Source organism: Papio anubis, chromosome 2 (assembly GCF_008728515.1).
Source record: "Papio anubis isolate 15944 chromosome 2, Panubis1.0, whole genome shotgun sequence".
NCBI classification, from domain to species: domain Eukaryota; kingdom Metazoa; phylum Chordata; class Mammalia; order Primates; family Cercopithecidae; genus Papio; species Papio anubis.
The window spans coordinates 148,550,287-148,576,947 of NC_044977.1; the positions used below are offsets into that span (position 1 = coordinate 148,550,287).

The window sequence follows — 26,661 nt, forward strand, 5'->3', positions numbered from 1 at the left end:
CCTCTAGGTAAGTTCCATACTTTAAAGGAAAAAGTATCAAAGAATGTGTTGATATACACTTTAAGACCACCACAATATCATATAATATTTTCCTGAACCAAAGAATTTATTTACCTCTGGATTAACTTGGATCTACTATACAGAAAAAGTTACCTGGACCAAGCCCTTTCTTTGTAGCTAAAGCATGAGCCAAGCCCATCTGGTAGTCAATCTGTGAGATCCCTGTGTCATCTTAACAGTTTTATCCATCTGTGGCTAGTTGTCTCAGTTTTCTTCTCTCTAGGCATGTATTTTCTGACTGTATCTTCCTGGTAACATTTATGAATTTAACTGGGCATTAGGATGGTGAGAATATTTTTATAAAGTGCTTTCTATGTAGGGGCTAAGAATTAATGATTCACCCTTTAAAATGTAAATTTGAAAAAAAAATTTCTATTTGCCTCTTGATTATATACTATGTTCCCTCTTCAGAACCCAGAATTCTTTCTCTTTAGAGGCATGGAATCTGATCCTCTCCTTGGTAATTAGAAAATCAAGGTAATGCATTTGAAATTGTTACACAAATATACTCCAATTTGGAAGGAGACAGTAGGGCAAATGTATTGGTAACAAATTCTATTCACATGCACTACCCTAAAAAGTGCTTTCGAGCCCATAAAGAGCTCTGCAGATTTGTTATGGTAATTATTTGTCTTTGTTATTACTTGGTGCAACTTCCACTGACATTAACATTGAATATGAAATCTTGAGAAATAGAAAGGAAAATCCTCCCTCTCTCACTTAATCCACTGAATCCCCCTGAAATGAGGAGCAATCCCAGATGATTATCCCAAAGCAGAATTCATCCAGTTCACTTAGCAAAGTCCTCATATTTGAATATTGACAGAGGAACGTATTTACGTTTGTCTAGTTCTTTTTCATCAAAGTTTACAATAAACAATCCCTTCTTGCTTTGCTGTCTGTTTTTCACAGATTTCTTGCCAGAACCTTTGTTTTCTCTCAGGGGTTCAAATAAGCACAAAACAGAGTACCATCATAATTTTTCTGTTGCTCCCTCTCTAGAGGGTGTTAAATATTAGGGGATCACCTAAAAGAAAACTACCCACTGCCTGCTATTCTCAGTCACTTCCCAACCTCTGGTCTATTGCCTTATTTAAGGAGAAAAAGATATCAAATACCCCAGTCATTTTTTAAATTTTCCCAGAAAAAAAAAGAGGTTAATAAAAGAGCCAGAAAATCCCCGTGTATCAAACATTCTGCTGCTTAGAGTATCTAGTAAAATAAAAGATGAGATTCCACATGCTTGACCCACCAGTTCCCATTTACAGCTGTGAAACATGAGGCTCAGAGTTGGTGTTATTAGTAGTAGTATTACTAAAATGTTGTAACTAAACTCAAATCTTGGTCTTCAGTTTCTGGAACCTATGCTTGTTCTAACATGCACACCACATCCCCTCTGGAATAAAGATCCTCAAAAGAGAAGAAATGTTGCTAATGATAAGAAAAATACCATCAAGTTCCAGATTTGACTTGTGATGACTGCTCACATCTATTGTCCTTGAGGTGTGAGTTGATCTCTACTTCAGAAGAATCCAGATAGATTGATGCTACCTGCTGTCTGCTGCCCATCTGGACCCTCCCATGGGCTGGCTCTCTGTGCTGCCTCATCAGATACCTTCCCTGTTCCAGGGTGATTTCAAAGGCCGGCCTTCCCTTAGCACATTTATCTTCAACCCCCAGTGCACAAGCAGAGCACACACTAGACTAACTCATTTATTTCTACTCATTTATTGATGGCCTTTCATAACCAAGTTATTAAGTCATCAATAACTTCAGAGAAATAAACGAATGGATCCGGAACTGGGTCAACAGATATTTAAGACATATTCTGAACATTTTATCTAGGATCGGTATAAATGTCAATGCTGGGTCATCAGTGGTATTTTCCCCACCTGGGAAAACATATTTCACAGGTGTTTTATTCTAATTAGATCCAAGTTTATTCCTCATAAAGTATTGAAATGAATAGCGTCTCCAGTCACCCACATAAAATGAAGGTTTTTAAAAAAGAGATTGCATGTGTTAATAATTTTCCAAAATACTACCTAACGTGTGTTGCTCCCATCAGCTGACCATAAATATCCCTGGAAGCTTTGCCAAAAATAGAGTATAAGCTCTTTCAGAAGTGCTTATGAGTTCTGATATATTCCCCTCGGGAAATAAAAAGGAGAGGAAAAGGAGAAAAAGAGAGGATTTCTAAGACCTTGGGAAACCCTTGAAACCAGTATCTAGAAGACTAAAGAAATTCCTAACACTAAAGTTAAGCTTCTATGGAGACATTTTCAAAGCCACTGGCAGTTCACCCAGCTGAGGGGAGCCCTGCATTTTTGTTATGTTTCAGGGTATGTATATCTGCTATATCTCAGCCTGCAGGAGGAGCATTCCACTGTTCTGACCTCCCCTTTTGCACTAGTTTGCTCTCCATTTGTATCCTGGGGCCCCATCTAGATAAGAGAAATCTTGCCTGCTTAGGGCCTCAGTATTTTTGGAAACCTATATGTATCCCAGTTATATCAGTTTCCTCATCTGTAAAACAGGAATAATAATAGACCACACTTCATCAAATAATTACAAGAATCTGAAGTGTTAATATATGAAAAGTATTTAGAATGGTGTCTGGCATATGGTAAGTGTTCAAGAAGTACAGCTATTACTGTTGCCGTTAGTAAAAAGTCTTTTCCATATGATTAGGACCTAAGAGACCAGCCAGTCCAATTTCCTCAATTCATTTTACAGACAAGGAAACTGCAGCCCAATGAAGTTACGTAGCCTATTAATAGAATGTCCGTGCTTTTGAATTAAAGGCTGAATTAGAAACCTGCAGAAAAACATTCTCTCTGGAGTCCGGCAGTCCTAGACTAAAATTCCAATTGTTACCTTCTAGTTGTGTGACTTTGAACTCACTTCTTTCCTTCTCTGGGACTCTCTAAAATCCCTATGTGCAAAATAGGTACAATGCTACCTACCTTGATAGAGTATTGTGAGAATTGAAAAATAATGACTGAAAAACTTAATGACTGGATAATGTAACTAGCATTCTGCCTGGGAGTTCATGGGCATTCAATAGCTTGGGCCCATCATTATTAGGAACATCATTCAGCTGCAGCGCTGCAGACTGGCTACCAGAATCCCGGCCCCTGATTGCCAGTATAGCTCACCACAACACTGCCCACCCTTACATTAAAAAAAAAAAAAAAAAAGGAAATTTGCTCTCATTCCTTTTTATCAGCTTTTTAAATGACTTTCTAGTCATCAATAGATATTATCCGCTGTCAAAAATCACCTATGATTATTGATGGATAAAAATCTGTGTATCCTTATTCTTAAAGGAAAGGGTGGGAAAAAAGGCAAGTCCCCACCCTTGGCCCTGAGCTTTTCATAACTAGTTTAGCTCAACATGAGCAGTTTTGCTTTGCCAGATGAACCCCAACATGCTGTTGAGAAACAGTGGCTCAGAAACAATTTGAGGGTGATGGAAAAAACGCTGTGTGCAACAGTGATTTTGCAAATCTGACACCTTTGCTCCGGTAGAAATGCTTAGAGAAAGGTATGGGGAAGGACAGAAATTGAACCAGACACCCTGGTTTCCTTTCTTGAGGAAATATGCGTAAATTCTGACTATAGATAACAAGGCATGGCACTCCAGCCCTATCAGAAAACAGAGACCTGTGGAACTCTAATGTCCAGGAAAAGATCATCAGTGTCCCACAGCAGAGATTGGGAATAGGAATGGATTCCATGACCAAATAACTTTGAGACGCACTTCCTGTTGAAGATTTGCGATGCTCATTTATAAATGAAAGACTGAGAAGTTCTACATTTTCCTTTCTTTTATTTTAGGTTCAAGTGTACATATGCAGGTTTGTTATATAGGTAAACTTGTGTCACAGGGGTTTGTGATATAGATTGTCTCATCTCCCAGATACTAAGTCTAGTACCACTAGTTGTTTTTTTCTGACCTCTCCCTCTTTCCACCCTCAAGTAGGCCCCAGTGTGTATTGTTTCCATCTTTGTGTCCATGTGTTCTCATCATTTAGCTTCTACTTATAAGTAAGAACATGTGGTATTTGGTTTTCTCTTCCTGCATTAGTTTAATAAGGATAATGGCCTCCAGCTCCATCTATGTTCCTGCAAAAGACATAATCTCATTCCTTTTTATGAGTGCATATTATTCCAGGGTATATATGTACCCTATTTTCTTTATCCTGTCTACCATTGATGGGCATTTAGGTTAATTCCATGTCTTTGCTATTGTGAATAGTGCTGCAATGAATGAGAAGTCCTCCATTTAAGAAACCTGTTTAACACTGTAGACCCCATCCTTTCCTGAATGATTAGCACAAAATTTCCATCAACATCAAGGGAACAGTGATACACTAGGAGACACTGGTAAACTACAAGGCTTGAAAAATCAAAGATCTTAAGACAATCAATGAAAAAGACAATGAAAAGTTTGGGTTTTAATTTCATTGTGAGTCTCTGCTTCAGCCATTTTAAACAAAGAATAAATGGCTGACTAAAAGCAAAGCACCCTTTGCTTTCTTGTGGGGGACAGAACAGCAGCGTCTACTGGTACACATATGTTTCAGGGGTTGAACACAGCCTTTTGTGTCCAGCTATTTATCATTAACCAATGATGGAACTGGCTAGAAAAGGACAAAAAAATAAAAGCAAATCAATTTGAGCTCATCTAAGGGCTGTCTGTGGAGCGTCCAGTTGACTTTCATTGTCTTCCGTGGGTCATTATATCCTCAGAAGACTATTCATGTTACTACTGGACTGCAATTCATGACAGAGTTTGGGCATGAAAACGGGGGGTCCAGACATAGCAACAAAGCCCACATTAAGATATATAAATGTTTTTAGTGATGAGGATAATTACAACTGATTGAAATTCTCTTAACACACAAAATGGAATACAGTAAAAATGCCACTGGATACCCTCCTTATATTTTTTTATCTGTCTCTAAAGCTCACAAAATTTTACTTTCTTTCCTTTTTTATCCACATTTCATCCTCTTCTCTCACAAAAACACCCATCAAACACTTTCTTTTCCTCTTTTGTCTTTAATTCCTTATCATCCCCTCACCCTTTATGGCCCTTGTGGGAAAGAAAAAAAAGAGATAGACAAGCACATTCAATTGTTGCAGTCTTCTCATCAGGAATGTCTATTTCAAAACTCTTCATAATCTAAGCAGAAATATATCAAAAGTCAACCAATAGCCTTTGGCAGTAATCTATCAAATAAAATGAATAAAATACAGCATAACACTTATTAGACTATTATCCTCACTTTAGCCTTGACCTTTTGGTAATCCATAAATAAATATCATCCAAATTTGACAAAAGTAAACTGTAAAATTCCCACAACAGCACTATGACAGAAATGTCATTTTTATTGATGTCAAAATAGCTTTTCTTAGCTATTTAATAAAATTGGGATTATTAAGAAAAGTAAATGTTGAAATACTCCAAAAGGTTCTCATCCACATAGCAAGATTTATGAGCTACTTTGCCTGGCAACTGCTTCACCATTTAGATGAAAATGCCTATACTTAGAAAGGTTTTTTTAAATGTAGTTAAATTTAATTTGGTTTGACATGTATTTTTATATTAAAATGTGTTTGACTATTTACCCATTGCCTTTTTTTATTGTTTCTCCCCAGGAAGCAAATAAGTTGGATAAAAACACGACGAAAGCAGAGAGTGCTCGGCTCTTCAGAATGTGGTATGGCTTCGACCACAAGTATCCTTTGATAATAATGATCTCACAGATCCTGCTGCAGGCAGAGAATTACTTTAAGCTCTTAATCATTGAAGTGTGCACTCCTGCTCTTCAAGAAACACCGAAAGGTAAAGTGAATTCACAGCCAAACTTATAACAAGGAATGATTTCATAAAATAAAAAACAGGGTAGTCCATACTTAAGTGTTTCAGAGAGCTAAAGTGAAACTTCTCAGAGTCAAATTTATCTAGTGTTTTCCTGACTGTAATGCCAGTTGATAAAATCTATAGTCCTGAAGAAGCTGTTTTGCTGTTCTTCCCTTTGTAAAGCTCCTACTTCTGGTCAAATTGGTCAAATAGGCCCGCTTGATTAAGGGCATTGTATGAACAGTTTCAGCAGCCTCTGGCCAGGGTAACCCAGCCAAAGCTCCTGCACCCTTCTCCAGGAGGCCATTGGTGTGCTTTTGTTTCATGCTGTAAAAAATGAAGGAGTGGGAAGGAGTGGGGACAGGGGACAAAAATAAATGGGCCAAGGAGATGAATCCAGTTCATCAGAGTTCATCATAAAATAGCACCGCTTTGTTTTCCAGGCAGACTTGAATGAGCTTTTTCCACTGAAGGGCAATTTTAAAAATCTGGCAATCACTGTAAACATAGTAGCTCAGATACACCTTGCAATGTGATTCGTGGGGCTAAGTCAGGCCTGAAGTGTTTTGCCATTGTGAGCTGCAGTAAGCAGTCTGTCTCTAATCCCAGGCAAAAGCTCCAAGGAAGAAAGGAAAGGACTGCACTGTAAATTGAATGTGTTGGGTCTTTATAGCTAGTTTTCCAGTCACAAATCCCTCTCCTTTCAGTGAGAAAATGTCAGTCACTGGATGATTTTAAGTGCCTAAGCAAAAATGATTAAAGCCAAACAGATCAATGGGAGAGAAGGAAGAATTAAGAATAGGAAAAGGAAATTCAAAGAATAGGTGAAGAAAAAGAGGTGAAAATGGACAGGGAGAGGAGGCAAGAGAAATATAGGAAATTTACAGCAGGAAGGAAAGGAAAGCAAATTAGAGGAATGACTGGAAAATAGAAAGCAAAAATTAAGAAAGAAGTGAAGAGAAACCAATTGAAGATTGCAGAGATAAGCAAAAGTAAAACAATGTGCGAATTAAAAAGCAATTTTGCAAAAGTAGAGCACTCCAAGAATTATGAAATGGTGATGTGGAAGATAGAGGATTTTTGAGGTTAGAGTTTGCTTTTTTTCATAGCTCTGTTACCTATGGCCAGATACCCTTTCTTGCTCAGTCTTCAGTTTTATGGACAAATGTAGGTTGCCACCATCTTGAGAGAAGTCCATCTTAGCCATCAATTATTTCTTAAAGGTTCTGGTATCTCATTAACTAACTGAAAACTTTCTGATCTCTCTAAGGGAATCTAGTTCTTAGAAAGTTATTGCTGGTTTTTGCTCCTGGTTGATCTCTCTTTGGAAGCAGAATTTGCCCCTGCCATTGCTTTTAAGTATCTGATAACCCAGTTTGTTCAAAATTATAAAAATTTGACTAAAGAGTAAACACAATGAGAGGTACAGAAAGAACTCGGTAAATCAGAAATGAGATAAAAGATGTTTTTGTTCAAATTCTGACAATGCTATGAAGAAAGGTTTACAATGAAGAAAAGGAATAAAGTGGAAAAAAAAAAAAAACCTTGAAGACAAGAAAATAAAAGTTGGAGCCCATCAAAAATTTTAGCTTAGGGCAGTGACACTAAATTCAGATGATGTCATAGTTTTTGTCTCACTTTTCATTAGGGGTTTATTTCCATATGATTATAGACAGACTAGCAAAAATAAAAGCAGATTTACACTCTCAGTCATATCTCTTCTCATGGTAGTTCTCCTGCACATTCATTCTAGAAATTGCTATGCTGCCACCACTACACAAATATATATTCACTTAGATAATGAAGTTTTTGTATCTTAGCTATGCTCTGAATTTATACATAGAGAGTAGCAAGCAAACAGTTTCAACTATGTGGCCTCTTAATATATCTGTTATTTTAGAGCAAATTATCCATTTGGCATTTATGTTCATTCTATTGTTCACCCAGAACCCAGGCAGTGTGTCCTGTGAACCTCATAAGTTAGGCTATGCCAGCCACCACCAGTGTAGAGATTAGCCCCTCACCCTGAGATCAGTTTGCTGGCCTGAACCAAAGAGAAATTGTCACAAGGCTGAAAGAAACTGGCTGTGTAGTTTGGAGCTGTTAAAGTTTCATTTCAGTAAAAATGAATCATGCAAATGAGGTATCACAAATAATTATTGACAAAAGAAAAAGAAGAATATATAACTTTATACACACCTATATCAGTCAGGGTTCTCCAAATAAACAGAATCAGCAGAAGTGCTTTACATATCATATACATATAGATTTATTTTAAAGAATTGTTTATACAGTTGTGGGGGCTGGCAAGTCCAAAATTTGCAGAGCAGGCTCTCTGTCTGGAAATTCAGGCAAGAGCTAATACTGTGTAGTCCTTAAGCAGAACCCTTTCTTCCTCAGAAAAGCCTAAGTTTTGCTGTTAAGTCCATGCAACTGATTGGATGAGGCCACAAACCGTATTGAGGATAAACTCCTTTACTTAGTGTCAACTGCAGATATTAACCACATCTACAAAATACCTTGGGTGTCAACAATGACACCTAAGAGGGTTTAAATGAATAACTGGGTAGTCTAGCCAGGTTGAGCCATAAAACTAATAGTCACATCACCGAATTTATATTCAATTAATGCTTAATATTCAGACTCAAAGGTAGAAAACCCCTCTTAATTTACTATTGTTATCAATAAAACCAGTCACTCACATAGTTTTGTTTTTTTCTTTTTCATAGCATAAGTAGTACATACATACCTTCCCCTAAAAGTTTTCCAAAAACTACAGAATAAAAGTTATAAAACTTAACATTCAATGATGATGAACAATGCCAAGCACTGTGTTCAGTGGTTTACATTTATTACTTCATTGCACCTCCCCAGCTCTGCAGGAGGCTGGGAGGGTCTAGAGATATAACAACACAAGTGTACTACTGATTGGGTTGGCCTCTGCTGCAACAGGGGCTCCCCTGTGGGAAGGAAGCCTATGGTGCCAAAACTGATGATTAATTAAGGTTCATTATGATTCAACGTGGGCAGCAATTCCAAATTATGGAGTACAAAGAAGACACTGATAAATGGGGAGATGAGAAAGGGAACTAATGTTACTGAGTAGCGACGCTTTGCCATCAGGCATGTTATTTCATTTAGTTCTCTTCATTTAACCACTCTTTTTGTTTTATTTAATTCTTACAACCACCCTCTTTGATGTGGAGGAAACAAATTCCCAGATAACTTAAATAACTTTGTTTCTATAGCTAGTGAGGGTCAATTTCACGATTCAAGCCCAGATTAGTCTCACACTAAAGTCCATCAAGACACCTAAATAAGCTTGATTATTAACAATTCTATATCCGTGATATCTCTTACTCTACCTATAAATCCTCATGTCTCAGTATGTTCATAAATTCACCATTAAAACAAGGAATAATTAGGACTCCTTACATGATACTGTCCAGAGCTCACATCTTGAACATTTATTGGCAATATATTGGTGTGATAACAAGGTTACAGGTTTTTGTCGGTCACCCAGAAAGCACCACCATGAAGGAGTCCCCAACTTCTGAATCAGATCCTCAGCTTTTTAGGGGCAGAAAGTTAAATATTCAAAGACTCCAAGAGTGGTTCAGTCTGACAAAAAATGAACTCACTGTAGCCAAGATCAAAGGAGGCAGTAGTACATACCAGACACCAAATTCCTAAATCGCCAAATCCCCATCGTGGAGGGTAGGTATGGGCAGGGGGAGATACTCTTCAGCCATAAGAAGGCTCAAGTCACAGTCTTGTCCCTAGAGCCCCTCCTATCCTACTCTTTCCCCTGGCTCACTCTGCTTCAGCTACCCTGTCCTTCCTCAGGCACACCAAGCACACTTCTGCACCCAGGCCCTTGCACTGGCTCTTCCCTCAGGCATTTGCTTGCTTCCTTCTTTACCTCTTTCATTCAGCTTGTCAGTGAGACCTTCCTGGCTGTATATCTAAATGTCTAACAGGAGCTAACTCTCTCACTCCTTCCTGCTTTATTTTTTTCACCATAACACTTAACCACCATCTCATACAGAATGGACTTTGTTTTAATAGTTTCCTGCAACCAGGATATGTGCCTTCCATAGAAATTGGGTCTGTTTTCATTCCCTGGTATGTCGTCAGGGCATAGAAAAATTCCTGGCAGGGAGTGAACACTCAATAAATATTTGTTGAAGGAATGAATGAATCAATTAAGCAAGCAAGCAATATTTTCTATCCAGGGCACCTTCATTTCAGGCATTGATGTAGCAGGAAAATCCAATTAATTATGAGAAGGCTGCTAAGTGAGTCTGAAAGCAGAGCAAGAAAGAGTGGATAAGATTAATGTTTTCATCCAGGCTACCCTGTGTAGACCCCCAGCCTAAGTGTCTCACTCCCTAGACAGGAACGGCCACTCACAGCAGACTTAAATCCCTATTGCTTCAGCTGACCTCCTTCCTATGGTTGGTCCCTCCTTTGTTAGGTTTGATTAGTACAACGATCTGGCACATTCAAGCCTAGCTCTGGCTTAGAAGCCATTCTCTGAGTGACGTTGAATACATATGTCTTATGTCACCAATCATGTTGATTTTATTATAACAAACTCAAAATTGTAAAGCCACCTATCATCCTCACTAGCAATCTCTTATAATGAGGAAGCAAGAAGAAGAAATCGATGCCCCCTTATTCGTATTTTAAGACATCAGATAAAACTATTTGCATGGATTCGTGGTGTTACAGCTGGTATGAGAACCTCATGTTGCCTTATTCATAGGTGACTAATGATGTTGCTTGACTATCTCCTTTCTAGAGTCTCTTTCCATTCTCTCATTTACCATCTCTCCCCTTAAACATGTGTATAAATTAGCCCTACAAATGTGAATGACACAGGATAAGAATGACCTTTTCCAAAATAAAAAGGGCAGCCTAACATCATTTTTAGCATTTCCTGTATGCCAACATCAATTGAAAATAAGGACTCATTATGTGGTTGCCAACATTTTATAAGTGTAAAGAAAGTGCAAAGAACAATGGATTGGCAAGTTGACACAGTGACAGAATTACATAAAGCCACATGGATGGAGATTTCCTTTCCATCACTGGTTGGAATGAAGGGTGCGCTGAGGTATTGCCAACAAAATGAAAAGCCCACAGCAGGACGTGTGGATGCTGAAGATGCTTGCATTTCCCATTCTAAAGGGTCTGGCAAGGAAAGTGGCAGGTACCAGACCCCATCTTGTATAGGCTAACGCAGATTGGGAATCCACTTCAAGAAATGTAAACATAAATATCAGGGGCATTCAAAATGATACTTGGAAACCACGTATTTAATAGATTTAAATGTAATGGCATTTTAGTCTTAACTAAAAAAAAAGAAAAGAAAAACCTTCCCCTCCTAAAACTTGACAGAATTTTTTTATATCCCACACAGTCATGCTTATTTTAAGTCATAGGTATGAATATTGTGAACAGCAATTTCCATTTTAAATAATGATCCTGTACTGCAGTTTTTTCCCTATCCTGACTAGCTGAAACACCCATGAATTATTTATTGGGGTAGTTTGCTGTGGCCTTGTGAATGACTTGAGTTTACTTCACAAAAAACTCTCAGAGGAACAAGGAATGTTATTTCTGTGATCCCAGTTTTATAAACGAGGTCACTGAGCCCAAGAGAGGAAAAAGGCACATCCAAGGGTACTGATGGACTTGGAGCCAGCGTTTGTAATCAACAGAGAACAGGCTGTGTCCACCTAAGCAATCCAAGGATCTCAGTTCAGGTGGCCCATCCGGTGAGTTCTGGTAGCTTGAACATGACTGTGATGCCATTTTCATAAGTGTTCCTAGTGTATAATTGGTTGTTTTAGTCTGATAACTTCTTTGATGGTTCAGCAAAAGCCTCCCCCGTCTGAAGGAGAGGTGTGTTTTACTTTCAGTAGCAAGCAGGAGAGATAGCAGAGGATGTAAGTAATCTTTTGTTCAATGGATACTTTGATTGCCCACTATGTGGAGGCAGTATACTAGGTACTGAGGATAGTCATGGTTGACCCTCACAAAGTCTTGCTTTGTACCTCATGGTGGCAAAGTCCTTTGAAATCACAGGTGGTCCCTAGCACAGGAAAGGAAGGCACTGGCATCATCAGAATTTCATGGGGGGATGAACTCTTTAGGGGAGCCAAAAATTAAAATCATTGGTAGCTCTCACTTGCAAAATGTAAAGATAACTCCACAAGTAGTTTCAGAAAGCAACGAAATTTCAGAATATTTGAAGTAAACATAAGCAATCAGCTTCCTAAAGGCTCTTCCTAAACACATTCTCTGATGGCATCCGCACATGAATATGCACATAGCATTATAACTGCTTCTCCCGGGAAGCTGGCTGTAGGGAGGAGCCCAGCTTGCATTGGGCTGCAATGCAGCCATCACTCCCATCCGCTGGCTAATAATACCGAGAATACTATTATTATTTTGGGGTATTTAGGTTGTCTTTTGGTCATCCATATCCTCATGGGTGCTGCTGTAGAAAAATCTCATAGAAAGTCTTTGACTTAGCACCTAAGTAAAGTGGATTATAGCTTCCTGAAAGAGGCTGGGTTCAGTGGCTCAACCCTATAATCCCAGCACTTTAGGGGGTGGAAGCAGGAGGATCAATTGAGCCCAAGAGTTTGAGACCACCCTGGGTAACATAGCAAGACCCCATCTCGACAAAAAAAAAATTAACTGAGCATAGTAGCGTGCACCTGTTGTCCCACCTACTAGGAAGGCTGAGGCAAGACGATCACTTGAGCCCAGGAGTTCAAGACTGCAATGAGCTATGATTTTGCCCTGCCCTCCAGCTTGGGCAACAAAGTGAGATTCTCTCTCTTAAAAAATCCTGGGAGAAAACATCAGCTTCTTCCTGGACTCCTGTGTTCTTATGATTTTTGGGTAGGAATCAACACAGGGGAATTTTAACAGTGTCTGGAAACACGTGCAGTCTTTTGTTCAGGTAACAACTTGGATCGTCCATAATTTTTTCTTCCGCATAATAGGAATGATACATACTATCCTCCGTTTTGGCTGAATCCATCAGAAAAGTTGGCTAGTTATTAAAACAGCTTCCTACTGATGGCAACTGATTCACTGGCCTCTCAGAACCAACACATTTAAAACAGTTAAATAGTGCAGTTTTCTCAAGACTCTATGGCCTAAATACATTGCACTATTCTTTAGTCAGTATAAACCTCTTCTGGAGACCTGACAAGTGACTACACGTTTGACTTTATGAATTGTTACCTAAACACAATGGATTCCCCACTGTGATTATAAAATCTTGTGGGTCCCGAGATGGTAACTGATTTTTGTACAATGATCCTGGGATGCTACATAAGCTTTGGCATCTCTGCTTTGTTTTGCTTTTTTCCCTGGAAAAGTTTTAATAATATTTCTATTAAATGAAAATGCTTTCATATTTCAACTTCACTTTACACAAATGATATGAAGATCTAGATTTACACAAATAAGAAATCAGAAGGTCGCTCCTCCCCTTGTAGAACGGATAAAATAAATTCCTTTAAATCAAATTAAATATATTTATTATTTTCTCAGAGCAAAACACCGTATTAGACTTTCCTCATTCATTTATTCATTCATTTATCACATTTATCAAGTCTACCACATGCCAGGTACCATCCTGGGCACTCGTGATGCACCTGTAAAGAAATTCCCACAGAGCTATCATTCCAATATGGTTCTGTTTCAAAATTTCTGATTTACGGAGATCTTTTCAGGAACACATCTATGGTATAGAAAGACACAGACATTCTACTAGTGGTTTTTATCAAACAGAAGAAAGTCTTGTTCTGCGGCCAGAAGTTATTGATTTGCTATTATAGCCTATCTGCTTACTAGTTATGTAATTTTAGGAAAGTTATTTAACCATTCTGTGTCTCCATCGCTCATCTGAAAAATGGGGATAACGGAAGTCCCTACCTCATGGCTTTGTTTTGATAATTAAATGAATTAACACAAAACACTTAGAACAGTGCTCAATACACATATTATCATTATTATTTCTACCTCCACATGTCTTAAAGAGAGGCATCATGTAATGTGTATAATACTGTCATTTATTATCTGAGTGACTAAGTTTTCCATTATTTTATATACCTGTAATAATTTTTAGTTGCAACAGCTGTATTTTAATACCATTTCAAAGTCTTTAGTTTCCATAAAGGAAAGGTTTCACTTGGGCTATAAATCAGACATAATTCTTCTTCTTTGATTTTGAGTAAATGGATGGAGCTGGGTGTTAAGCTGTTCTTTTGTGTCCTCTGTTCTGCACATGCAGTTGTTTCATTTATGACTTTTCTAACTTATAGTCCATCATCTCATAGTTATTTTTCTGGAAATTACACTACAGATAGCAATTTTGACTTGATAGAGAAGTGCAGCAATTTTTCTCTTCCACAATGAAAGCAATACAAGCCTTTGATGATAATTATTCCTCTTGTACCTTACTGTGATAAAGGAAATCTTTCAATTGCACCTTTCAAGTGAAGCCATGGTGTTTTGTTATTAGCAGTGTGGTGTTATATTGAAGATTTCTAGGTCAGTACTGAATCATTTTATTAGGAAAAAAAGAGAAAGGAAAGATGATAGGGCTTAAAAAATACGTACTACCTTAATACTGCCAGTATTGAATTTAGTTTTAATATTTCTTTCCCATGAAAAAAAGAGTAGAATGTTTAAATGTCCTTTAATTGTTACTTGGTCACTCCTTTTCAACTGTAGGAGCCAAGATATTTGCAGGCCGCCAACGAGTTCATGAGCTACCAGAGACACATTATCAGCATGGGCCATGGCTGCCAGCTTCACATATTACCACTGCCAGTGAGACACAGTCCTGGGTCTAGCTCACAGACTGCAGTTATTCAGCATTTGTCTGCATGTGAAGCTGTGATAGACATCACACAGAGTGTTGGGCAGACATGTCTCTTCCCTAATTAAGGTTCACTTCACAAGGTAGATGGTGGTGATTCTCAACGTATGTCAAACCAACTCATGAGAAAGAGCAGGCAAAGAGATTATTATGCTGGTGATTAATAGAGGAAAAGCTTGTTGAAGAAATAAATGCTTTTCTTCCAGTCATGTGGGAAAGGGTCCATAGAGGAACTGGGATTTCCTAACATGAAATTAAAACACCAGAAGGGAGGAAGAGCTTTCCAAGAATAGGGAGTGACATGGGGAAGGTCCTGTGGTGAGTGTGGCATGAATAGATGCGAGAGAGCCTGAATAACCCACCTGAAAAGTACAGAATTACAGGAGAGAGAAAAGAGGCAGACTCGAGGGGCAATGAATAAGCCTTTGAAGTCAAGCGTGAAACCCTTATTCCCAATGCCTAGTGTGATCAGAATTCTCTCTTGTTGGTTAATATTTCACATTTTTTTTGGTTACTCAAATGGCTAAAGGTAGAGTGATGTGGTACAGGCTAAATTATCCTTTCAAGTTTGCTTTCTGTCACAGATCTTACTGCTGTGAGGCTTGGGTTAGTTTTCCTGTTTCTTCCCCCAGAAAAAGATAATTATTCTATTATATTTTATTCAATTATTTTAACTAAATTGAATTTTAATACTTCTTCCTTAGGGGACAAAAAGGCTTCTGCCTTCTTCTAAGCCACAAAGATAAAGAAATAAATGGTGATTGCCCTTAAGATGCCAGCATCCTAATGAGGTAGATTGGTGGCACCATCCACCAATGCTGAGAGTTATCACAAAGTTCTGACCAAAAAAGTGTTTTCTTACTTTGTTCAGGCTGCTATAACAAAATACATTAGACTGGTAGCTTATAAACAATAGAATTTTATTGCTCACAGTTCTGGAAGCTGGGAAGTCCAAGATGAAGATCCCAGCAATGTCCATGTCTGGTGAGGACCCGTTTCCTATCACGGGATTCACTTTCTTGCTCTATCCTTATGTGGTGAAGAAAGTAAACAAGCTCTCTTAGGCCTCTTTGATTAGGGCACTAATCCCATTCATGAGGGCAGAACTCTCATTACCTAATCACCTCCCAAAGGCTCCACCTCTTAAGGTGATCACCTTGGGAGTCAGGTTTCAACGTGTGAATTTAGGGGGACACAAACATTCAGACCACAGTAAGTGCTATGGAAGCCAGAGAGGGGTACAGCCAACTAAACAGCTTTGGAGAAGCCAGGAAGCCACACTGAAGTGACTTGGGAAGTGGGTAATAAAAGAATAAGAATCTGTGAGGAGCAGGGCTGAGAGTGTGAAGGACTTTGTGGCAAGGAAACAGCTCAGGCAAAAGCCTGAACAGGGTGCAGAGTGTTCAGAAAATGATGAAAAGTTCAGGGCAACTAGTGGGAAGTGAAACCAGGGAAGTATCATGTGCACAGATTGTGTAGGACTACATGCGTCACGGTTAAGAAAATGGATTTTATGTTATTGACAGCAGGAAACCAATGCAGCACTTTAAGCACAGAGCCACAGAGTCCTGTTTGTTATAATGCAGAGAACTGGTGGCTGTATGAAAGCTGATCTGACAGGGAGAAGAATAAACTGAAAATAATCCACGATCCAGGACAGCTTCCCCGTGAAATACCCACCAGTTTTCTGTGTGGATAAAAATGTAGACAAACATGTTTCATTCTACTTTGAAAACTATTTTAGAGCATTCAGTGTGTGTTCCCAATATAAATGAGTTAATATATAAAAGTATCATTAAGAGATTATTCTTAAATTTCCACTCCTGAAAATTATCCAGTGGTGTCATTGTTAGGGCCAGGGTCTACTAGAATGTTTTTTAGCTAAAAAGTCAGATCAGTCTCTAAGCTTGTCTTCTAGTGTTTCAGTTTCCTGTCCATAGTCAGAAACTGGAGAATTTCAACTAATGTAACAAACGGTTTTAACTAATCTAACAAAAGTATCTGAATTGCAATTCATTTTCAAATAAAAAGTTGTTTTTGTTCTTAAACTGATAAACTAGAATGCCACCAGCCCCTGAGCCACGCTCAGCTTCCTGGAGCAGCCTCTCGCCAATAGTGACTGGCACTGTGGCCTTTTACATGTAGGAGAAGCAGCATCAGAGAGCTAACCTTTTTCCAAAGGAAACAGACACATCCTGAAACCATTGCCTTTGACATCCCTTGAAGCCATTTCCTTGGAATTCCTTGAAATCTACCAGTGTATTAGGTTTCACTGACCTGTTGCCTATAAACATGGCCAGAACTGATTTCTAGCTCATGCAGGCTGCTAAGCAAATCTTTCCTTAATCCTTTAACATGTGTTTAATACCTCAAACAGGAAAGACTGTAGCAGCTTTATTTCCTCACTGCCCTGTCCCAGCAACTGCAAACACCTCTTCCCACATCCCTCACTATGGACTAGCCCTTGGGTTACAGGTGTCAAGCCCTTTGCCTTTCCTTCCACTGGTTCATGTAGACACAGAATTACGCCTGGAATGCTCAAGAGCAGCGAGTGGGTGTCAGTCATGAGGGGTGGCTGACCAAGGCTGGCTGTGTGCACCGCAGACTCTAGGTGCTGAAGGAAGAGATGTCCCCAAAGTACCCCTAGGCAAGTGCCCCACATGGTAAACAACTCTAGCAGTACAAGCTGAGAAGTCTGGTATTTAATTGGCTTGGCCAACTTTTTTCCTTTTTTTCCCCCTTAGTCTAAAGTCCTCAGGCCTTCTCTGATCTGAAATATTCAGAAGATGAACATTATGGTAATTGGTAATTGTACAAGCACTTTGCAAACATCAAGTGCTTCATAAAGTTAAAATGATACTAAATTCAGTGACAGGTTTATAGGCCTGAAGGCCTTCAGACTCATTTTGCAGATATAAACAAAGAATTTTATTACATTTTTATTATTTTTAAATTCTAGCTGATTTCCTGCTATATTCAAGGTTATGACGAGCACATAAGTCTCTTCTCAGTCCACAGATATGCCTTATTGAGAAATCTTCCTCACCTCAATCTTCGGCTTCTACAAATCCGACTCTTTGGAAGATATCCCACTGTGGAATGGGTACTCCCCTCCACCATCAACTGTTCACCCAGAATCCCTCTCCTTGACCTTCCAACAAACAGAAGTTGATGCTCTCCAGCTGAGGCCCTTCCTTCCTGGCCTAGCCTTTGTAAGAACTGTTTGTGTTCCTGTTGGGAACTACAGATTAAATCCCTGATGAACGCACCTATCTTTCTTGCTAGCTCAGTCTTTTGCAAACCTTTGAAAATGTTGTCTTGGCCATTTAGAAGAGACATAATAATATTTAAATCAGGGATTTTCAAAATGCTGATCATAACTCATTAGTGGTTCTCACAAGCAATTTAGTGGGTTCCTAACCAGCACTTCTTAATAAATAGTAGACTAGAGAAAATATCACAGTGCATTGATGAATTAGAAGTAAATTTTATTTCATAAAACTTGTTTCAGGGGTGTGTGCATGTACACTGGGTTGTGATATAACATGTATGCCTTAATGGGGTCATAATCTAAAAGCTTTTAAAACCTTGATCATTGCTGGTATAAAATTCTTGTGTAGGAACTCTCAGGCCTTTTCCCTAATTGCTTTAAGCGCCCAGCAAGTTGAGCAAGGAGCCATAAGAACACAAAGAGAGAGAACCCTCAAATCTAGGTTTATTTTGGAAAAGCTAACAGTTGGTGGATTCGAGCTGGACTTTGAGAAAAAGATGGAATTTTACTAATAGCAACTGGAGGGAGCCGAATTAAAGGCCAGATTTGGGGGAGAGAGAAGCAACATGGAGCTGTGGACAGAGCAATGAGTTTGAAGATCTAGCTGCTAGTCATCCCTCAGCCCCTCAGCTGTGGAACTCTAGGTTCCAGGCCTGCCCTGAGCCACTATTTTCTAATCTGTAAGATGAGTATAATTATATCTGTCCCACAGAGTAACTGTAAATTTCAAATGGAAAAAGGTGAATGAAACCACTGTGAACACTAGGAAGTACAAAACACACAACATACACGTTTTCTTTTTCTAGACAAAGCAAAGGTCACAAGTAAAGGTGCAAATATGGAAAACTGTTGTGTATGCTTGGGGTTAAGTGAGGATTGCAGCTTGGCACATATAAGATTGGCCAAGGAGGAGAGACTAACAAGATGTGTTCGGGGAAATCTGAAAAGATTTTGAGTATCAGGTGAAGGTGTCTACATTTGACTCAGTAGATAATGAGGAATCAGATGATTTGTAGACATAAGAGTGACATAGTCTTGTCTTAGAAAGATTGATCTAACAGCAGTGATTAGGGAGAAGTCATGGGGGCCTCAATTATGGTAGTTGCAATGGGAATAGAAAGGAAAAGTATAGATGCTAGAAAACTCTGGCCTCAAATCCATAGAATCTGATGCTGCATTATTGGGGGCATCAGGACTACAGAGAGGAAGGGTCAGGCAGGTGCCAGTTGTGAGGAAATAGGAGCCCCAGGTGACTGTGGGGTTCCAGCCCTCATGACTATAATTCTGCTTATGCCAGTCAAAGAAACAGGGAAGGCAGAAAGACTACTCTTGTGGGGAGACAATGTGTGTGGTTGATTCCCTATCTCCAGGTAGAATCCTATTTATATGAACCTGCTCCATTTACCTACTGAGCCAGTTCTTTGAGATAAACAAGCCACTTGCCCAGCCTTGCCTCACAGATGGAGTTCCGTAAACCTCTGAGTGAACCTGTTTTTCTCTGAGTGGCTCTCTCATAGGGGGATGCTCTACAATTTATATCCTACTCAAAAATAGGCAGAATACTTATTTTAGTATTTTGTGCTAATTCAGTCTCATCAACTTGTCTTCTGTCTGTAGACTTCACTTAAGTTAATCCCCAGGTTAACTTATGTTATGAATACAACATTGATAACCACATCCTACCAATCAAGTTCAGACTCAATCGCCTACAATAGCATAGAGCATGAGTCAAATAGCTGGGTTCAGATCTTTGTCATCTACTAGCTGTGTGACACTGGGAAAATTACTTGAACTCTCTGAACCTTGATTTCATAATCTGTAAAATGGGGACAATGACAATAATACCTATCTTGCAGGATATTTGTGAGATCCGCACGATTAACATACATAGCATAGGGCCTAGAAAAATTAGGCCCTTGATAAAGGGCTGCTCTTGTCATTATTATTAAAGGACATGAGTTAACGGGCCCCACCCTCCTTCACAACCTCGTGCTGAAGCTTTTCCCTAGTTCTGTGGGATGAGGCTTGTCCTGGTTCTATCCAAAGAAAGGAGTTTCCAGGGCTGACCTGGCAGGACCCACCTCTTTAGGAGCAAGAAGGTTATCACTGCCCGTCTCCTTTCTGGTAAGCACCTTTAAGCCCAGCTTCAGGCTCTTCAGAGAAAATTACTTTGTTCCAGCTCAGGGATGGTCTGAAAATGCTAAGTGTACCTCACAAAGAAGAAACAGGCAAAGATGGGACTGCTACATGCGTGTTACTCCCGTCTGCCAGTAGCTGGGGGCAGAGAGTTGGAGACTGAGGAGGGAATAGGTCCCCCTGGCTGTAGTCAGAGACCTGGGGCAGCTGGCTTCCTCCTGCTCCAAGATCAGGGGATTCTTGGGAATCTCAACATGCAGTTGAACCCCAGCGGTCACAAAGCAGCAAGGTTAGTCATCAGAAGTTCTGATTTTGAGCCCAGGCTTTGCAGGCCACAGGAGCTTGAGCCAATCTCTCTAAGCTCCAGTTTCATTTGTAAAGTAAAAGAAATGCCTCTCCTTGTTTTTTAACCACAACAGCAACTCCCCTGTACCCAAAGTGTCCTACACACAATTTCATGAACTCCGAAGACCTTGGCAATCCATGACTCTCATATGGTATTCTCCATATTTGTTGATAGGCTTGGGAAGCAGAGTTCATTTTTTAGCCTTTCCAACCAAAACTATATTGCACCATGGAAGTGCTTATAACAAAGTATTCTGTAAGAATTCGGCCTTGTATTCACCAAATGAAAGACACTTCTATAAAAAAGGAGTGTATATTCACTCATGGTTTTATATGAAAAAAAAGAAAGAGATGCCTAGCCCTCTATTATACACTTGGAATCTATTTTCTAGAAATATGGTGCTCTTGTCATGGTTTTTATCCTTACAAATTCAACAAAATGTAATAGCTCTGTTTGATGGCATATAGTAAGTAAACGTGCTTTCTTAGACTCCCAGGAAGTAAATCATTGGCATATTAACTTCCTATGATTCAGTCACAGAAAGCTCACGTGAAAACGAAAGAAATAAATGGAATAAAGTCCAACAGACTGCCATCAATAGCTGCTTAACTTCGGGCTGGGCGCGGTGGCTCACGTCTGTAATCCCAGCACTTTGGGAGGCCGAGTTGGGTGGATCACGAGGTCGAGATCGAGACCATCCTGGCCAACATGGTGAAACCCCGTCTCAACTAAAAATACAAAAATTAGCTGGCCGCCTGTAGTCCCAGCTACTCAGGAGGCTGAAGCAGGAGAATCGCTTGAACCCAGGAGGTGGAGGTTGCAGTGAGCCGAGATCGTACCACTGCACTCCGGCCTGGTGACAGAGTGAGATTCCCTCTCAAAAAAAAAAAAAAAAAAAAAAAAAAAATAGCTGCTTAACTTCTTATCCAGCTTTCAACATGAGCTGGTTTTACCCTATTTCTGATAGAAACAAGGAAGCAATCTTACTTCCCTTATGATATGCCATGAACTCATCTTTTTATGAGATAATTTAAATTGATTGTCACCCTACAAATATCTTTTTCTAATGGCATCCCCTTCATTGTCTTGGTTTTGGAATAATCCTTTCAAGACAGAATTAGAAATAGCTGCTCACTCATAGATCTATAAAATACATCTCAAGTATTTGGAAGAGAGGGTTGAAAAGATAGCTGTCCCAAGTCTATCAGAACAACTGTGGACGAGTGTGGGCAGGGGACAACATTGGTGGTCTTTTTGTTAAAGAGCAAGAAGCGTTTGTCTCTCCTTACAAGTAAGGAAACGGAGGCTCAGCAAAGCTAGGACTAAAACCCAGTGCATAGGATTCCCCTATCTGGGTGCCCTTTCCTCACCCTATGCTTTATAGCTCTGGACCTTAAAGACATGTAGTTACCATTTAATTTCTGGTTTAGCCAAAAATGCCTGCATTTTCTTATGCCAGATTCTGTTTGGGGGAAGATTGAATTTCATTTTAATTCCTCCATTTATCTTTTTCCTTTGGGTTATCTTCTTGATTTCCCCTTTTATCTTTCTCACCATCCATTTGTTAATGCAAACAAAACTGTTTCTGCTTCTTTCCCACAACTGCCATCTGATTAAACTCTACATAAGGTCCCTTCTTTATTAAAGCCCTAAGTAATTGGTTGTGATGCTTGTGAAGATTACTGGGCCAATACATGGCCACATTCAATGAAGAAATATAGCTAGGATGTTTCTTCTGAGGAAAATTTGACCTGTCATCTCCTAGCCTCACAGGTTGGTATATTTTGGAGTTCTAGCCACTGCTTCAGTATATGTCTCCTACCAGGTCCAAGTTAAGATCGTTGAATTGTTAGATGTTTTTTATTTGAGGCTTAGATGGTGAGGAGAAAATAGAAAATTCTGTTTCCTTTCATCTGCTTCTCTTTTTCTGTCTGAAAAATAGAGAAAAGTTAGACTTGTTCTGGAACATAATATTATTTATTATTTGATAAAGAAAATTGACAAGAGTCATCTGAAAACTTTTGTAGAGTTTGAATATAAAGTTCTTCCTCACTATGTATTCTCTTATTTTCTATATAGTTAGTATTTTATTTCTTCCCTTTTCATTTTAACCACATTTTTGGTTTTTGTTTTTTATGAGACAGAGTTTCACTCTTATTGCCCAGGCTGGAGTGCAATGGCGCTATCTGGGCTCACTGCAACCTCCGCCTCCCACGTTCAAATGATTCTTATGCCTCACCCTCCCGAGTAGCTGGGATTACAGGTACCTACCACCACGCCCAGCTAATTTTTTGTATTTTTAGTAGAGATGGGATTTCACCATGTTGGCCAAGCTGGTCTCGAACTCCTGACCTCAAGTGATCCCCCCACCTCAGCCTCCCACAGTGCTAGGATTACAGGCATGAGCCACTGCACCCGGCCTAACCAAAGGTTTTATTAAAATGATACAATATTAAAATAGAACAGAAAATACACATACTACAGAAAAAGAAACAAGACTTTAGAATGATTATTTTTAAGTTTATTTTCTGCAACATCAATAATCAGTTTTCTCTAGCAGTTAGCTCAGCCTTTATTTCATTAAGAATAATGGGAAAACTTAAGGAAGTTTCCATTTGAGTAAAGTTTTGGTTTCATCCTCTCCCTCCATTTTTTAATCATCTGGACTACAGTTCTTTTTATAGAATAATCTTCTTTTAGCCAAGTGAAAAGGCAAAAGTATTTTTTCCATAAGTTTTTTATGCTGAGAGAGTTGCAACTGGCATATTGGGAGAAATCTATATTCAGGTAAGAATATATATATATGCCTGGCTTTGTCTGAAATTTGTTTTGTCTGTGCTTGGGCCCTCCCACAAAGTCTAGGGAAGAGGGAGTTGTTAAAACTGGACCTAGGTCTCTTTGCCCTTTAGCTTAATTTAAAAAAAAAGAAAAAGAAAAAAAGAAAAAAAGCTTTGTATGCAGTAGCTTTAAAGAGGACATTTATTTTCCTCCCTCTATAGACAAGCTGTATTAGGGTGGCATATGAATAAATGAGATCCTTCTTTGACCTGATAGGAACTCCAGTTCACTAATGTCTGTCCTTTCTCCACCTTCCTACTTATTCGGATTGGAATCCATTCTCCCTTATTTCTGTATCACCCTTGCAAACAGTCTAGATTCCATTATCTTTTTGTTATACCCATCTGGAAAAACCCTAAGCAGAGATGAAGCCAACATGTTGTTTTTCGGACACTATATCTGCATAGATGAGCCCTGTTGGAGAGATTCACACACCTGCAGAGACTGGTTCCCTTGTTTATTATTGATCAACAACTTCAAATAGACCCACACTACTCAACTATCCTGCTTTACCTCTCTTTTCATTTTTATCCTTAACTGCGCCTAGCCCATTTGCTCTCCTTCTACTCATTCCTCAACCTACTTATCTGGTTTCCATCTCAACAACTTTACTAAAGCAGCTTGTTAGGTCAGCAATGACCATCATATTGCTAAACCAGGTGGATATTTTTCAGTTCTCCTCTGATGTGTCTTTTTAGCAACATATATGATATTGTTGGTTGCTCCCTCCTTGTAATACTCTTACCCTTATCTCCCCTAACTCAACACTCTGAATTTCCCCCTACTTCTCTGGTCATTTTCAGGTTCGTCTTTCTTTTCCATTAAATGCTGGAATTAATAAAGGTTCTATCCAAGGCCCCCTTCTTTTCTCTGTCTTCTATTGCTAGGTGATTCCATCTATATACTTGGATTACAATAACATGTAAACAAAAATGAATTTATACTCAAATTTATACTTCAGTCATATAGATGGAATTTATTTGATATTTCCATTTGTGTGACTCAAAGACACAGTCATGATATCCAAAACCAAACTCAGGAATTCTCTTCCAAACCTAATCCATGTTCAGCATTTCCTTCATTCTGTTATGCAAGCAAAAAGCTCGATTTTTCCTGGGTCCTCCCTCCCTCCCTGCCTCATCCAGTTATTATGGAAATCACCTTTTACCAGTTTTACTGCTTTCAGAGTTTACATTCACGATAAATACTTCAGAATGTTACGATTGTTTATTATTATTTGGTTGAATGTTTTTAAAGAACTACATAACACTTTTTTTTCCTCCAACACACTAAAACAAGAAAGAATTATAAATGGGGAAATGATGTAAGTGTAAAATACTGCACAGGGTCAAGTGTTTTTTGAAAAAAAACAATTACATGCCAGGAAACATTTTGTTTTTTAAAAGAAAAACCACATTAATAGTAGGCACCATTTCTGTTGCCTCCTCAAGGTCAGAGTCACTAAACTACACAGTGCTGAGACGGGTAAAAGACTGCAAGCAACAGTAAGAATTTCAAAAGGTCTAAATGGACTAATGCCTTGCCTTCTTAGGGCCATATATTTCTTACATTTGGTAGAGTTGTAAAAGAGTTTTAAAGTTAATTTTCTCATCATAAAATTTTGTAAATGGGCATCATCATATTGGATTTTTTAAGAGATCTGTAACTTGGCCTGTAAAAGAGGTGTCTCTTAATATATTAGAAAATATTATCTTTAGTTCAAAGCAGAGAGTAATACAGAGTTGGAATGAATATTTTGCCCTATTCTCTTTTAGTCTTGACTGCTTATACACTAGCAAAGAGAAATATATTCCTCTGCAAAGTCTCCTGAGAATACAGAGATAAATGCATCAGGATGTTGAATTGTTTGAGAAAATAAGAGCCGGACTTTTGCAAATAAACTCTTGCACCCATATGAAAGCTCAATAGTCATAGAAACTTTCCCAAATAATATGCCTTCCTCTGCCAATATACAAAGTAACCTTTGTCAGTTAATAATGAGCTAATTGTTAACCTGAACAACAGATGACATCAGAGAAAACTGGCATAAATTATTCCAAAATGAACTGTAAGTGAATCTGTCCACTTAATGAATCTAATTTACGTGATTCTCCCTGCTGTTTCCTTTGTAAATAATCTTTTATTTAAATAATTGCCAGCCCAAAAGATGGAATCATAATTATTCTGGGAGTTACAAGGATTTGATAGGTAAACCATTATTTCAGTCATAACTTGCAAGCTGGTTAGACCATTGATCACTATACCTGGGTGTTAGTTTAGATAGAATATTGCTGAGGTAGTCAGCTCAGTACATTGTTGAGGTCTCAAGAGCAGAAAGACTCCTTGTTGGTAAACTCATGAGACCTGGAACCATGTTTCCAAGGCAGCAGTACTAGGTAAATATTCTAGGTGTGTATTCTCTGTCATTTTTAATGTATGAATAGCAGACAAAAGTGCTGCTTTTTATACCTAACCAGGAATCATCTTTGACACCATCTGAAGAATCAGTGGTAGACTCACCACCTTCAGAGTCCTTCAACTTCCACCAGACCATTTAATTCATTTTAGGGGGACAAAATAGGGACTCCTGCAGTTTTCTCTCTGTGGTATTTTCTGGCTGAATCCAAGACCACATTATGAAACCATGCCATTGATTTTTTCCACTACTGCTTGTGGCAATTCTTGCCTAGCTGTTGAAAATTACTTTTCTTCCCCTCTTTACATCTTGGTAGAACATCTTATTCTCATAATTGACTATCTCTCATCCTCCATTCCCACACTTTGCCTAGAAAAAGAAAAGATTTTTAAAAGAATGCCCTCCTGTTCTTGCCACTACAAAAAAAAAATCAAAAGGAATTTAACATTTCCTGTCACACACTCACACACAATTAGTCTCCTTAACAATAAAGAGGAAAAGAAATGGGGAAAAAATATCCACGACCTCTATTGGTATTAAGTCTATAGGATATGCTCTGCAGAGTCAAACCATCTAGTACAATCAAAACCATTATCTCCTCCTCTGGGTGTCTAACCTGCCCATATCAGTCATTTCAGTGAATAAAGGAATAAAGACTAGAAAATAAGATAGTTGCAGATTTGAGAAACAGTGAAAGTGTGGTGCTATGGATAGCAATGATATCACTTGTATTATTACAGTCATTTTTATATTACTAGCATTTGAGGATTATATCATCTAGCATTTGAGGTTGTTTTGACAATTTGTTCAC

General features: G+C 38.8%; 1 protein-coding gene across 8 annotated transcripts in view; it reads left to right on the plus strand.

Annotated features, from left to right (window-relative positions):
- SLC9A9 (solute carrier family 9 member A9) overlaps window positions 1-26,661 on the plus strand; it is a 588,523-nt gene that overhangs the window by 481,299 nt on the left and 80,563 nt on the right. For 2 of the 8 annotated variants that reach the window (XR_002520179.2, XM_003894994.5), the window contains one exon: window positions 5,728-5,807. Coding sequence is in view for 6 of the 8 variants with exons in the window: in XM_003894994.5 (XP_003895043.1) it covers window positions 5,728-5,807 (80 nt within the window). In the remaining 2 variants the exon portion in view is untranslated. Of the gene's footprint in view, window positions 1-5,727; window positions 5,927-17,802; window positions 18,112-26,661 lie in introns of those variants that run through there. The other 6 variants (XM_009201573.4, XM_021933832.2, XR_002520177.2 and 3 more) reach the window with 5 other exon arrangements.